Here is a 17,056-nt window from a genome sequence, read left to right as displayed (position 1 = left end):
AGTTCTGTTAACATGCAGTACTATTTTTATCTTTTTATAACTGTGTTCCCAGGCTTAGTAATGGTATTCACAATCATATATGTATTTATTTCATGTGAGTTTAAAGTGTCAAGTTTGTTAAAGGAGGTGCTATGTTTGGATGGATATTACCCAGAGGAAAGATATGCATCTGCTTACTCTTTTACTCACTGCTGTGATAAAATAATAGTGATAACCAGATGTACCAAGCCCTTCTGACTAGCAAAGAATGGTAACAAAACACAGTCAGAGGTTGAACCAGTAGCTTTGATTAGATTGCAGTCCGTCACATTTTGAAAATCTGTACTAATACCTTATGATTATATGTGGTTTGGCACACTGAGAAAGGTTTCATTGAAATGAGTGACAGTTTCATCCTGGGGCAGAGATTTTAGTATTTGCCAATTATAATGTTTTAGGTTGGATATGAAGGTGTCACTGTTAAACTTACTTAAATTGCGTAAAAGTCATAGTGATGTTTTTTGTGGTATGACTTTCTTCCTACAAGTTTTGGAAGGTGATCTCTAACAGAGTTTGAAAGGGTGCAGATACATGTAATTTTATTTGGGTTGGATGTAAGAGTTCAGTCAAAGGTAAATTTTGTTTTATGGTTTGACAAAGCCCTATAATATGCACTTTATACGCTCAGTGGGGGGGGGGGTCTTGGGAAAACCTGGATTCAGCAAGGGAGCCGAGAATCAAAAAAGTTTGTATACCACTGATATAAACAATTCTTTAACTTATATTTAAATAATTTCAATTAGTTACAAATTCAATACTGAAAAAATAAAAATAATGAAATAAAAAAGATCTTTATCTAAAAAATTCTGCTTGTGCATATAAAACACTTATATTAAGCTATTTACAATCCACATAAAGCCATTAAAACCTCTAAGAGTTGTATTGATAGATGTTTTGCAATTACCTTTTCCCAGGGTAATTTGTTCTTTGACTAAAATTCAAGAGCATTGTTTACATGTTCCACATTTGCTAGTTCCTAAACCCACTATTGTATTAGGTCTCGGTGTATTACTCTGCTCAAGGATTTGTTATATATTGTTTGCTGTTTTGAAAACAAATGTTGGTCTAGCTCCCCAAAATGTCAATTAACGGAGGGCATGTTCTGATAATATCCCAGTTTTTATTTATAATGCATTTGAGTTTCTGTGCACATTTATTGTAATGTAAAATGACGGCCCTGCTATAACTCTGCAACATGGATGTTACAACATCTTTGCTTTTATTTCCCATTATTGCCTTGTTTTCTGTGAGATCTCTTCCTAAAATGGCTTGTACTTACTTTGAGTCCCATTCTACTAAAATAGGATTACTTATGTCCCTAAGAAATTTCGCAGAATATCTTCTCTCCATGAACATTCATTCTAAATTCATTCGTAACATCCTCTTGTTGCAAAGTCATACGAACAGCATGAACATATTGCCCTTTTACTAGGCTTCTCTTGTAACTAATGGGATGATGACTGTTGCAATGCAAGCATGAAATGCTGAATGTTGTTTTCCTGTAAATTTTAGAGATGAATCCCCCTTGACCAGAACTTAACAATGTGTCTAAATAATTCATGCTAGTACTACTATGATTCCAAGTGAATTTCAAAACATGCTGGTAATGTTTAAAAAGTTCACAAACTCTTCAGCAACTTCGTTTGTATTTGTCCAGATGACAAAAATATCATCTAGGTATTGTAAACATTGTTTACAGTATTTTAAATAAATCATATCAAAGTCAAGATTTTTCTCAAGCCAGTAAAACCAAATTTGCATATATGGAAGTATAAAACACTCCCATAGCCACCCCCATGATCTTTTTAAAGTATTCACAGTAAAAAAAAAATGAAATTGTTGACCAAAACTATACCCATCAAATTCATTAAAAGTTTTATATCCTGGGCTGTCAACAAAGAACAACCAATTAAGCTTTCTTGGATAAAGAATTGTTATATTATTTATTGAAAGTTTTTGCCAGTGTTCTGAACATGATTAATTATTTAAGATTACATGTAACTGTTACTTTAAGACAATTTGTATAAAAATATATGATGCATTCAGGTCACAGAGTCTGATGAAGCTCCACGTTAGGAATGAAAATGCTTAATCTGCTTTTATTTTCATTAAATGTTCAATGTTTCATCACAAATCCAGGTGCTGTGGTAATTTTCTTCTCCATTCTGGCTTTTTATAAGTTATTCCTTCACTAGTACTCAAGGTGTTGTAGGTGAGCCTAGCGGTTTGATGTTTTTACATCTTATGTCGGGTTATCTTTCTGAACTTTACTGGATATAATTATACCTTTAATCTGCTTCAGTAAAAGACATGAATGCCCTGCAGTAACTGCAAATTATAATATGGATGAAAAGAAGATGACAATTTTGATTTGTACATTAATGTTAATACATAATTAATAATTATTTTGCAGAACGAAATACATTTTTCTTTTCAAATATGCATTGATTTATATTTAAAAACAGTGTGAACCTTGGCTCTAGATGACTGTCACAGTAGACGTGACACCCAGACTCCACATGCAAAAATGGGAAAAGGGGTTGTGGATAGATGAATTTTTATAGTGTGTGTGTGTGTGTGTGTGTGTGTGTCTGTGTGTGCGTGCGTGCGTGCGTGTGTGTGTGTGTGTGTGTGTGTGTGTGTGTGTGTGTGTGTGCATATATATATATATATATATATATATATATATATATATATATATATATATATATATATAAAATAGATAAGTAGATAAATATTTTATGTCACTTTTTTAAAATTCTATTTCTGGAATTATTATAGAAAACTGATATCGGGCAGCAATAAACAAGCTCGCTATCTCATGCTTTCATTTTACAACAGTCACAATGTGCATCTGTTCAAAACTAATACACCTAAAGGAGAGGAGTTTGTTATTCATTATGACTTTCTGCCTTTACATTTGCTGTTCATTTCCTTTCTACCTTCACTATAATCCTCAATGGTAGCTATCTTTCTTTATTATTCTAAAAGTACTTATATGGTTTTGTACAACATTAATTATAATAATATATTGTTATGGCTACACATAAATGTTACTATGACAAGTATATCTGTTATATAATGTACAGAGAATGATAACACATTATAAAAAATAAATCTTTGCAAGTCAGTTTTATTGTTGTAGAGGGATAAAACCCTGACTAAGGATCAGATAACCTGAGTTTGATTAACAGCTTGGATCCATGGTGGAATAAGTGACGGGAGGATAAGGTTCATCACTCTTTAGGAGGGAATGGTATGATTGTGCATGTCAGTAGTGCATGGTACCTTAGCACAGCCCCCAGAGGAGATCAAAGAGTAGCATTATCTCCTTGGGGTGAAGGGATTTTTGCAGGGTTATCTCACTTGCTCAAATTAATGACAGCACTATCTCATGGGGATGAAGGGCATTTTTGCAGGGTTACTTCACTTGCTCAAATTATTGACAATCCTAGCTGATTCCCAATGCATGGCAAACCCTGTAGTATGTAATTCAGCATGCATGTTGGGTTAGGGCTAAAATAAGAATCTACAGTAAAAACCACAAATGACCACCATGGTTCAGGCTCAAATTGTAGAAAATAATTAATTAATAGCCAGAAAAACAACAGAACAATATAAAACAAAAGTAAGTGTGTTCATATCACATAGCTGCTTCATCAGACCATAAAGCAATCTTAACAATTCTTACATAAAAACAATCCCATACCCACTCAAACTAGACAGACAAATCATATGCAAGAACAGCCATTCATAAAAACAATGAAAGGGTGGAAAAAAATAACCAATCATTTCAATATATCAGACCTCTGCTTTTAAACATTGGTTTAAAGGATGCACTCCCATTTAAGCCTTAGTGCAGATCCGCTTTTAGCTTAACAATTCATTTCAGTTCTTTGTGTGTACTAAAATAAGAATCTCCCTGATGGTTGCTTAAAGAATGGTTCCTCTTAGTCAGCTCCTGCCCCAGGTGAAGGGAGAATGAATGAACCAGTTGGCTAAGGGTGGGGTCAATGGTAAGCAGACAGATGGAGGGAAAATTAATCAGTTAAAAAATTTAATCTTTGTCATTATGTGGTTCAAATTAAAGTAAGAAATAAAATAAGACCCTTCACTGAGAAAGTGAGCATTCTCTGGAGCTCACCACTGTGGTGATATTTTTTAAACAGAAAGCAATAAGCCTCATATTTTCAAAGATGAAACTAGGTGGAATCTAAAAAATACAGCTGCCTCTGTCCACACGAATGATGATTACTCTAACTCCATTGCTTTACACATAAATAGTTTAGCTGCAGTAATGTTTTAAAAAAATCAAGTGAACTTGTATCATTAAAGGCAAAAGTAATGTATATTTAAGAAGAATGTGTGAATATGTGACAAACTCATTACAGTATAATTCAATATAACAGGAGGCATAGAGAAACTTCTGTATTTATGTCAATTAATCTCCCACACTTTCCTTTGCAATGATAATTCTTAGATGTTCTGGTTTTGATATTTGAGGCACTATAGCTATTGTGTATATGTGTGTGTGTGCGTTTGTGTACCTGCAGGTGCAAGTACACACACACACACACACACACACACACACACACACACACACACACATGAAGATAAACTGACTGATAACCATACCATTAATCTGCATACTTTTTGTTTTATTTTTAAGTTAAACAAATCATCTTATTGCAAGGATGAAGATAACAAGGACAACAAAGACTATTCATCAGAGCGAGGAAGAGCAGCACTTGTATTTTCATTAAAAAACGAAGTTGGTGGACTTGTAAAGGCCCTCAGACTTTTTCAGGTATGTACTACAAATATCTTTGCTGGATGCACTTACCTAGTGGATAAACACTGGCAACTGTGCTGTTGTATATGAGACTGCTTCTGGTTGAAAACATATAGCCACTTTAAAACAACAGCAGAGGACACGTAAGTGGTAAAAATGGATTGCTGATCAGAATTTAGCCAGCTTGTTATTAAGTAATAAAGTAATATAATAATTAAGCAAACAGATAATAAAATAAATCACATAAAAGAAAAATGATTTTCATGTACAACACAGTTTGTTAGGAAAGGTTGTTAATTATACAAGGTTGCTGGTTTCCTCCATGTCTAGATGTAGCAGTAAAAAGTGCATTTCATTGTAAATTCAGATCTCAACTTAATTGCTAAAAAGGACTCAATGACTACAGACTGCATCTCTGTAATGATATGTCCAGTACTGATTATAGACTATAATCAAGAAAAGCAAATAAACACAACAAAGGCACATTCATATTCCTCCTAAAGGAAATGTCTATGCAACAGTGTTATTTATTTTGAAAATGCCTGCTTATTGACAGATTAAGAGTAGGTGAAAAAAGGCAGAGATAAATAACATATTCCACCATCTACAGAGAGAATCTGTCGAAAAGCAGTCTTAAATAAGGCCATCTAGGAGACTGTCATTGGAAGCAGCCATGGTGGTACAGTGGTTAGCATTGTTGCTACATCTGTGTGGAGTCTGCATGTCCTCCCCGTGGTTCAGTGACATTTAAAGACATGCAGGTAGGTGCGTGTGTGAATGTGTATGCCTTCTTTGAAGGCTGGGCATCGGGCTGGCACCTCGGCACCATAAAAATCCACTGCCAATCATTAGCAGGAGTGCCACTGTGGTGACCCCCTAACTGGGAAAAGCCAAAAGACATTAGTTTTAGGAGACTGTCATGGCCAGACCCAGGCCAGGATGCCCATTTGTCAAATATGGTTTCTTTTAATTACTACTATGCCATGGTAATTCCGGCTTGATAATATTCCCATAACAGTTGGTGAACACTAAAACCCTGATGATGAAGAGGGTACTCTGCCAGTTAGTATGACCTATAGTCATCTTGGTTGTTCAAATAAAATGGGTATCTGATTGCAAATGATTTTAATCTAGGCTACATCTGTCTGTTGACAGTCATCCTTCTGATAGCTGGCCATAATCCACTTTAGCTAATTAAGGTTATCTGATTATTGGATCAGGGAAAAAACACAATAATGGATGTAGTTGATCTTCAGTTACCGCTGAGTCTTATTTCTTGTTTTATTTTCTTTGATTCTGTGGAAGGTCATTTGACATTACACAGTTCTACGTATAGATGAACTAGTCTAAATTATCTCATGCTGACTCACAGATGCCTACCATTAAGGGTAATCGGATTCTCTTGACTCTGTTTTATTTAATTCTTGACAGGATTTCATATTTGTTGTTCTGTTTTTGTTATTCCTCTTTAACAAATGCATGTCCTAATTTTACTTTGAGGACAGTGATGGAAATTCACAGTGCATGGTAGATGTGCAGAGAGTTAAAGAGATTCTTAACACAAACCACAGCAGAAGTTTTTACTTTATTAGTATGTTAGCGGCAAGACATTTTCTATCCATATTACAAATATTTTTCCTCTTTTGCTTCCTAATCTCTTTGACCAGAATGTGTCAACCTGTGGAAAGCAAGTGCTATGTCTGACTGACTACTCACATGTTAAAACACAATATAAGTATAAAAGATGAAAAAAATATGTGTGTATGTGTATGTGTGTGTGTGTACAAGTGTAAAAAAGTTACACAGACAAACCATTCAGTAAAAAATGCAATGCAAAAAAAAAAAAAAAACAGCAAAGCTAGAGTTTTCACTGTGTGATACGTTAAACTTTCTGTAATGCTCATGTGATATGTGTAGATTTTGAGTACAAGTGTTTCTCGATTAGGGTAGACTAAGGACCAGATTGATTTTAGGTATGTTTTTGTGAGTTAGGATTAGAGTTAAGGCTAAGCAAGAGAACAGGTTTTTGTGTTTCAGTGATTATGGCTTACAGTTAGAGAAAGGAGTTTGATTTAGTGGTGTGTGTGTGTGTGTGTGTGTGTGTGTGTGTGTGTGTGTGTGTGTGTGTGTGTGTGTGTGTGTGTGTGTGTGTGTGTGTGTGTGTATAAAACCACATGTGCATTAATGAAGAAAGAAGTGAAAATAATGGCCCACTTGGCTTCCACTTCAAAATGAAAACAATACTTTAGGTTATTTTCTACCAAATATTTACATTCTAGACAGCTGTTTGATGCTGATGTTTTAGAAGTCCCAGGTTGTAGGCTTCAGTCAGGCTCTCTTTCCAACTCTGCATTTCAGTCGATTACTCCAGGTGTACTCCATAAGTTAGTGCTGACTGGGCTGTCACACTACATATCTCTAAGATCTTTTAGGTAATCTCCTGCTCACCCTTCTGAACATTCACATCAAGATCAAACTTCCTGCCTCTCTACTGCATACTACCTGATTTTATACAGCATTAATTGGCAATTAGTGTAATCCGGCTAATACAAAATTTTCCTGGCTAACATTCTGTGAACATCTGATTCCTGAGGCAAATTTAAAACTCAGCATTTAATACACACACGCACACACACACACACACACACACACACACACACACACACACACACATACACACACACACACACACACACACACACACACACACACACACACACACACACACACACACACACGTTTTATGCAGGGGTATACTGTGCTAGTGGAACAGAAGAGCATTATAATGATACTGTGTAAGTGTGGGTAAAAAAGGTATGCTTTACCTAAACTGTTGCACATTCTCAGAGTACATTAGCAGAAGTGTTGAGATGTGAAGGATGCAAGGTGCTGCCCCCCCCCCCCCCCCCCGTAAAAGCACTACTCTAGGTTTTAGTTATGCTTCGTTTAATGCAGTGGGACACAATTTTTTATTTCTTTGGACCTCAATAAACCATCTTGCTCTCCCTCTTTGTCTTTTCCAATAGACGGATGGTACAGAGGGATAGCTTTGTTTATGTACCCAGTCAGTGAGAAAGCTGTGCCTAAAGGGTACAACTTATGACAGAAAAATTTCAAATGGATCACAAACTGCTACTAACTTGATTACAGTAGGAAATATATACATGAATTATGGTTATGATAGACAACTACCATGGAGACATTTTTTAGCTGCCTCTCCACTTTTGTTCCCTGTTGGGGAAGGCCTTACATTTAAGTAAAAATGGAAACTATAGAGTCTTTTTCCTTCTTTAATGGAAAAAAGCTGATGTAGTTCTGTAACTTGCATTCACTAACACAGCTAAAATTAGCTCAGACGATTCAGCTTGTATATTCAGTACACTTGTGCAATCTGTTACTTATGCAGACATACAAGCGATATTATGGGAGCATTTACTTAGTGGTTACAATTGGTCACACCGAACTAAACTTTGGAAAGAAATCTACTGGAGTGTTGTAAATAGACTCCATTTTTTGGACTTGCATTTGCAGCAGTATGTCCTAGAAAACTATTTGATGAAACAGACTAGCAGTGTATTCATGACTGGGTTTCTTTTCTGTTGTTTTCCATCATTTTTGCATGAAAGTAGTTTTATGTTGGTTCTTATAAATAAACATCAGCATATTATTGAAAAGCCAATTCCAGAGTCTATCTTATTACTGCAAGTACAGTAAACTGCTGTACATATGGGTCCCTGACAGAAGATCAAATGTTCACAACAGCAAACATTGAAACACCGAACCTGCATCACTGAAAAAAATACAAAGCCAAATGTTATGGGCAGTCACTGTGTAAGATTGCTTTACAGTGGGGACTAGGGTTTTGCACCTTTCTCTACTGTAGTGCAATCTCAGAGTTTGTTTATATAATTATCTCGGGGTATAGAATGTAGACCCCCAGATTGGGGGTGCAAAAAAGAAGCTTTTGTAATCCTGGCATTGCTTACAACTTTCCAGGTTTTCAGCCATGTGGGTTCAGTATTTCAACATGGACTGTTGTGGCTGTTCAATCTTCTGATCTTCTGTCAGTGATCCATATATATATATATATATATATATATATATATATATATATATATATATATACATACATATATACATTGACAAATCAAATAATCAGCTGATGATACAATGTGAATGTATTAATTTTATTAATATGCTGATATCATTCCCCTTATGTGTATGCACCTTTTATAAAGATTACTAGAAGTTATTTTATTTTACTAATTTATTAGTCATGTATGCTCATTAGGTCTTACCACCATTTTCAGGCTGCACTATCTATTTTATATAGATGCTAAGAAGCAATACAAATTAATATGAGAAATTAACATAGTAAAACTTTATACTGTATCATTTTCCTTCAGGCACTTGCAGTGGAAAAATAACACAGGAACTGAAACTCTCTACTTGTCAATGAGTGATCATCAGCTGACTGAAAAAAAGACAAAAAGGCAAATTAATGTTTTTTTTTTTGTAGGGGGCAAGCATCCCCATACTGCCTGATAATTTTGATCACACTGCAGTGTAAAAACGGTAAATGCCTCATTCCCCACTGTACCATGATCGTACATACACTTAAAAACCCAGTATGTGTAATCAGCATTTCTTCATGAGGAAGCAGTCCCCACATGGGGGAAAGACCCCCATACTCAAACTTTATTTCTCACTCTGAGGTCACTGTTTCACGAAGAAAAAGAGATTAATGACAAATAATGCAATGTCTGTCTTGTTCCTTCTCTAAGGTACATCAGCTTCTGAACCACTCAGAATTTGCTGATAAGTAAATATAGAAATCTTGTTCTGTGAAGAGGTGAGCATCAAAACTCAAAGTGAATGTCAATCTGAGCCAGTATGCACAAACATATGATCAGCAAGCTGAAGAGATAAAGCATGTGAAAGTAATCAGTCTGTTTGCATTTTGCATAGCTCTAAGCAAATTACTTAAGTGGTCCAATGCTGCCCCTGAAAAAAAGCACTGATGCTTAAGGATCTTACCTGATTCATAAATGAGTAAAATAAAATAACTTCTAATAATTGTTGTAAAAAGTGGCATAAACATATGAAAAATGACATCAGCATACTAATAAAATGAAAACAATCACACTATTTTAGAATTCAGGATTTGGAAGTAGTATTGCTGGAATGTCTGTTCTTAATGGGAAGTTGTACACTTCTCTGCCAAAATTTTCAGAATTGTAATTGTTTTTACATCAATGTTATTTGATTCTACTAGCTGAATAAAAGCATGTCAAATAACAGTGGATACTGTTTTTTTTTTATAAGCATCTTCTTGCTTACAGAAATACAGGCAATAATCAATTTACATTTTTGTTTTCTTCCTTTACCATAAGGAAAAGCATGTGAATTTACTACACATTGAATCCCGGAAATCAAAAAGGAGGAATTCAGAGTTTGAAATATTTTTGGATTGTGATAGTAATAATGAACAACTAAATGAGATAATTCAACTTCTGAAGTCTCATGTCAACGTTGTAACCATGAACCCTGCAGATAAGTCTTGTGTACCAGAAGATGGTAAGAAACAATGCAAATTAACACATGAGAAATTAACATAGTGAAAAATCTGTTCTGTGTATTTTTTCTCAGATACCTGCAGTGGAAAAATAATATAAAAACTGAAACTCTGTACTTGTCAATGAAGGAGCGACCATTACTGCTGTTTAAGGTTTTACCACTGCTTTATTACTTTCATAAATGTACACTGTTAATCATAGTTTTAGAGGGAAACTACTAGCTTCACAAGTTGTAAAGAGAAATCAAAGCTCTTAAATGTGATCAACACAAAAAAGAGGGAATTATTGAGACAATATAAGTTCCAGGGTCTGTTTAGTAACCTTCTGATAACTACAGAGAATAATAGCTAATATAACATTTACCTGGAAATTATACTTTAAGTAATGTGCACAAATACTTACAGTGTCAAGGTCAAAGTTCAAGAGGTTATAATTATTTGTGCATACCTCTTAAAATGGGCTACATGAAGAATGTTTGACATGATTTCTCCAATGGACAAAATATTGAACATTATACTGATGAAAGACATTTTTCAGCGATCACTAGGCTATCAGTTTTCTCCACTGTTGCACAGCCATGGAGTTGGCATATATAAGCTGATGAAGTGGGGGGTCTCCCCATCTTACATGGTGATTGCAGGGGGGCTTGCACTCTACAAAACAAGGTTGTTTTTTGATGGAAGTAGCTTTCAGTTAATGTTTTTCATAAATCCCTAACATGTAATTTCTTGGTGATTGTACAACTGTTATTTTTAGTGTGTGTATTTGTTTTTTTTTTGTTTGTTTTGTTTTTGGCTAAACAGAGAAAGGATATGGATATGTTTGATATATTATGGAAGCTGACACTATTTCAAATTTTTGGTTCCTTATGATTTTTTAAAGAATATTAGCTGTTAGATTTTTTAAATTTTACTTTGAAGTAGAGGTAATTTTTGAGTAATGTTGTTTTCCCTCAGCCTTTCCACTTTATTGCCTGCTTGTCTGATGCATTCTTTATCAGTTCAAGGTGTTGTTATGCTGTACTGGTGCAGTAGGCAACACCACACAGCAAGCTGTGTGACATAGACTTGACAACATATCAAGGCAATAATTCGCCAGTTTTGTTTTTAATTATAACAGGTTCCTTCTATATACTATGCAAACATTATTCTAGAGTGGCTGGGACTGCTTTCAAAAACAAGCAATTATGTTATCCTATGGATGGAAGACTAGGCATTGACTTGTACAGCAAGCTGTAGAATTGAACTGAAATAGAACTGAAATATGCATTCTAAATCTATATTTTCTTTTCACTCATTACAATTAATAAATGGCATACTGCAGAGAAACACAACAAACTAGCTTATTATTCAAGAACTTCATGATATTGAAATTGCTTTGTAAACAAGAGAGATAATGCATGAGAATGTCCCAGATTATTGCTGCAGTCCATGTTAACTGTATTCAGCATTTTGTAAGGAATATCCACTCCAGGTAGATGGACTGCAGACGCTGCAGTGCAGCATTAGAGGGGTGCTGCACCTCTGTGTTTGTTGTCAATTGGATGAGACAATAAATTGGGTCCTATTTGCTTGGGTTGGTGATAGCTCAAGCAGTCTATCAAAAAGAATAGGGGTCCTTTATTTATTTACATTTTTTACATTATATAAATATTTACATACCGTTATATATACTTATTTATAAATTAATAACATTTTTTAAATTAACTTTTATTTTCATATCTGTTTGAATATTAATGACAATGTCTAGTTTCCAGTAAACATAATTTCATTAATCCTCTCATTCCATAATACCTATGCTACATAAAACACTTTTTTTAACCAAATTCAGTTTTGATTCTTTACTTCTATACTTATAACAATATTTAATCGTGTCTATATTTATATAATCACTAGTCTAAAAATTTCATAAAACAATTTATGTACATAATTTATGCCACATAATTTTTAACTATTTTACATTTCAAAAAGGTATGTTCTGTTGTTTCTTCTTTACCACAATATGAACATATTCTTTCACTTTTCTTTTTGTAGGGTATGTTTGCTTTTACTGGTAATTTTTTATTCCCAGTTTCCATAAAAAAATCTTGACATTCAACATTATGACTACACCAGTTATTTATTTCTTTAATTTTTTCAACTGGAATATTTCACATGGATTAACATAATAATATTTTCTCATAAAATATTTGTATCAGATTTTCTGTCTTCTTTTTCTACTTTATCAATGTTTATTTTCCAAATTTTTATCATCTGTTGGTAATTTCATTATAATACATTTTTATTTATTTTATTTTTATTTTATTTTACATTTGTTGACTAGGCTAGTCTAACTGGATATATGTCAATTTTCAATAGAGGCCCGGGGAGATAAGCTCCGAGGAAGTAAAAATATAATCACATTATACAAAGATTAATTTGCATGTTAAACATTGCAAGAAAAAAATAACAGGGAATAATCACAGTGGTCATTGTTCATAGCATAGTGCTAAATATACAAATACACTTAATACAATACAAATGTAGTTGCAATACAACATATAAAAAGATAGCAGCTGAGTTAGATAATATATTACTAAACAGGTTGACATAAAGAAGGAAAACAAAAAGTAGGAGCTGTAATAATCAGTATAAGAGTTAATAACTAGTCTGCTTAAAGAGATTAAGAGAATGTAAGTAAAAAAAAATCTAGAAAGGTCTAGGTCAGTTGTTAAGAAAAGGAACAAGAATATTGAGAAGAAGAGAGTAGGTAGATCCAAGTAAGAAAGGTGGTAGATCAGTCAGGGTTGGTACAGGGGCACAACCAGTGTGTTCTGAGAAAAAGTTTCAGTTTGTTTTTAAAGAGTGATATTGAGGGAACTGAGGAAAGTTCACTAGGAAGAAGGTTCCAGGATTTTCCAACAGCATTAGAGAAAAGAGAGTCTCCAGTCCTGTTGCTTGATTTACAAATATTTACCAGAAGTCTATGTGATGAACGTAAGGTCTTTATATTGTTGTAGGGGATAATGAGGGTCGATAGTATAGGGGAATTGGTAGGATGGTAAAGGGTTTTGTAGGCAATGGTAAGTTGGTGGAATTTAAGCTGATTTTGTAATTCAAGCCATCCTAGTTGCTTTAGGTTAATACAGTGGTGGGTTCTGAAAGGTTTACCTGTAGCAAATCTAGCTATGCTATTGTAGGCATTTTCCATTTTATTAAGGTTGTTTTTAGAGAGATTAATATATATGGGTGAGGCATAGAGGAGAGTAGAAATTAGGTGAGTGTGAGCAATAGTTATTCTTGCTGCAGGAGAGAGAAAGGGTTTGATCCTGTAGAAAGAGCCCAGTTTTCTATTAACAGATTTTAAGGTATTATTAATATGGGTGTCAAAGTTAAGGTTGTTATCTATGGTGATACCAAGTAGTTTGGTAGTTGGGTCTGGGGCTATAGGAGTACTGTTATTGAATGTTACTGTGAAGTCTATTGGGGGGACTTACAAGTAGGAGTGAAAAGGAGGAGATTAGTTTTTTGGGGGTTTCGAAAGAGACAGCATCGAGTAAACCATAGTTCAACTGTGTTAAAGACCTTTTGGGTAAGGGAGTGAAGTTCAGATATTGATGTGGCTGAGCATATGAGTGTCAAATCATCTGCATATTGTACGCATGTAGCTTGGGGGATTGCTAGGTGAAGGTCGTTGATAAATATAGAAAATAGGAGAGGTCCTAATATGGACCCTTGGGGGACCCCTATGTTGATGGGTAGATGGGTAGATAGAATATTATGCCAAAGCACAGCCTGTTGTCTGTTATCCAGATAGGATTGGAACCATTTTATAGCTAATGCATCTAGTGACAGAGATTTGAGGATTTTTATAAGTAACTGGTGATTTACCATATTGAACGCCTTAGACAGATCTACAAACAGTGCAGAGGAAAGCATATTACGGTTTTGTTTTTTGTTGATACAGTGAGTGAAGGAAAGAAGGGCAGTAGTAGTGCTGTGTGATGGTCTGAAACCATGTTGAGAGTTGGAAAGTAAGTTATTATGGATTAGGTGGTCTAGCAATTGTTTATGGATGCATTTTTCCATGATCTTTGCTAGGGGAGACAGTAGAGCAATGGGATGGTAATTGGAGAGTTCACTGGAATTACCTCCCTTATGAAGGGGGATAATATGGGAGACCTTCCATATGCTAGGGATGTGTCCTTCAGTGATTGTTCTATTGATAAGAATGGAAATGGGGTAGGCAATAGATTTGGCTGCCTTTTGTAGGTATTCAGCGGGTATCTGGTCAGCTGAAGGAGTTCATGGTTTAAGTTTTTGGCTGAGGGCAAGAATATATGTAGTTGGGACTGGTTGGAAGAGAAATGAAGGGGATGGGTTAGTGATATAATTGGATATAGGTAAGTCCTGAGTGGATAGCTGACTGGCAAGGTTTTGAATGGCCTCAGGGAAATAGGTATTAATAGTATTAGCAGTCTGTTTAGGATTCTCGTGGCCTGTGCCTTGTGGGTTTGGTGTGATGGATTGACCTGGGTGTAATAATTGATTAATACTTGCTCAGAACCAGTGGCGGCTGGTGACTTCAAATCAAAGGGGGGCTGCAGGGGACAGTTGAATGGGTGGGGCCAATGGGAAGGGGTGTGACCAACTAGAAAGGGGTGGGGCTATGCTCAAAACCACAAAAACTGGGACTTTAAATACACTGCCCTGGGTGCCAAACCGACATTATGAGAGTCCAATCAAGACTAAATGAAGTGTAGAAGAAAAAAAAACACATTTCAATGCATTGGCTACATTACAGCTTCCTTAATAGCTAGATGGAAACAAAACGGTTGTGAGGCATGAAAAAATAAATTATTTTTAAAATACATTACTGGAATGCCAGTCAAAATCAAGTATAAAAAAACAAGCAGATCTCAACCCAAACCACTTCTCCTTGCACTGCATTTCTAATTATAATTTATATTCAGCTTTATAAAAGTATCAAGTAACATGCTGAAAGTAGCAATCTCTGTGATACCCCTACTTGTAAAAAAGTTTCTTATCCAAAAAAGACCTGCTGCCTGACAACTGTCTACTTATTTCATTGGGTAAATGTGATCAAAGTAAAAAATGAACAAACAAGAATCAAACTCTAGATAAATTGCTTAAAGGATTATTGCACAGGTTATAGACCACACATGATAGATTGGCATTCTGTTTAGTTTATGGGTAAAGCCTGCAAATATGACTGCAATTCTCCAACAAATGTCATGAGCTTCTGAAAATACTATAATCCTATCCTTTATTACAAATGCTGTCATATGCATTTCAATACCTAAGGCTTATATGTTATCTAGTTATGTAAATATTCTCTGCATGGCACTAAGAAAAAGGCTTTCAATGTTGGCAATTCTTTAACAGTAAGCTTATTAATGCTTTCTTGCATCTTACAATCTCAGACAAGCTTACCTTATGGTCATTAAAGCATTGCTACTTAAACACAGAGCAGCAGACACTGCAACAACAACATGCATTTTCTGAATAATAAGAAACATAAATCAACAGTATAAAAATATGACAGAAAACCAGAACATTCTGCAAAATCAAGCACAGCTAAAAAGCCATTGGGTGTTTGGCAGATTGTGTTATTAGGACCAACTATTTTAATGATACAATGACTTCAATCAAATAGAAATTGATTCTGGGCATGACACAATTTCTATGATTTTTAAGATGTACAGTATTATAGTCATTAAAATAAGTAGGAAATCCAATCTCCCCACCAACCCCAAGAGGAAGACTAAATTCCACAATTATTTATAGATTATTTGTCATTTACTGCTTTGTCTCATCTAACTAACTTAAGTTTCAGCTATCGAATTAGCGTTCACATAAGCAACCAAGCAGAGTCTTGCAAAACGCTATTATATCAGAGGAAATATTTGTTTAGCACTTGAAATTAACAACTTGTGCACCCAGCTAATCTGCTGAGATACTTGAGAAGCCTTTGAAGAGAATCGCTCAATAACCAAGTTTGATTTTTCGGATTTTTGATGTCCTAGTGGCAATAAGTACATTTTACATAGTTACTCAACATTCAACAAGCACATATATGGGATGTGGAGGGAAAGACTGCAATAGAAAGCACATAAACACACACAATCAAGTGTGGGTGGGACTTCATGGAGTGGTCTGTTTGCAGTTTAGTGTGAACTTCTAAGGGCCTTTGTGTAGCTTAGCTGTCTGTTGCATCAAGAAGCTGTAGGTTCTTTCCAGGGCATTTAGTAAGAAAATACTCCCGCAAGTGTACTTAAACCCAAAGTCTGGGTTAATGCTACACTGCAGGAAGCAGCTTGGGATAAATGCCAGTCTTTTGCTGCTGGTGAAAGAATGAGTAAAGGATCATAGATTCCTAGCTGTAAGCAGCTGTGTTGAGACCAGCATTATCTCCACTACCAGACTGATAGCACCTCCAGCTCTCTTAAGGCATTACTCCCCTTTTAGCCAATATCATTAAGCATATAGAACCATTGATTTGCACTTTCCAAATATATCTTTAGCCAGCTTGCTTGAAATAGGCATCCTGAGACAATGTAGCCATTATCTCATGTTTAATAGTCACCTACTGATTAAAGAAACTAACTTAACTGTGTGAGAGATGCAGTTTTTAAAGCTAACAGAGGTAA

At 35.1% G+C, this 17,056-nt stretch overlaps 1 protein-coding gene across 1 annotated transcript in view; it reads left to right on the top strand.

The window, feature by feature from the left end:
• TPH1 (tryptophan hydroxylase 1) overlaps window positions 1-17,056 on the top strand; it is a 166,202-nt gene that overhangs the window by 41,482 nt on the left and 107,664 nt on the right. The window contains exons 2-3 of the mRNA XM_044059775.1: window positions 4,709-4,846; window positions 10,225-10,408. Of these exons, the coding sequence (XP_043915710.1) occupies window positions 4,709-4,846; window positions 10,225-10,408 (322 nt within the window). The remainder of the gene's footprint in view (window positions 1-4,708; window positions 4,847-10,224; window positions 10,409-17,056) is intronic.

Source organism: Protopterus annectens, chromosome 17.part0 (assembly GCF_019279795.1).
Source record: "Protopterus annectens isolate FY-2018-M chromosome 17.part0, PAN1.0, whole genome shotgun sequence".
Classification (NCBI taxonomy): domain Eukaryota; kingdom Metazoa; phylum Chordata; order Ceratodontiformes; family Protopteridae; genus Protopterus; species Protopterus annectens.
This window is presented reverse-complemented; position numbering and strand designations above follow the sequence as displayed.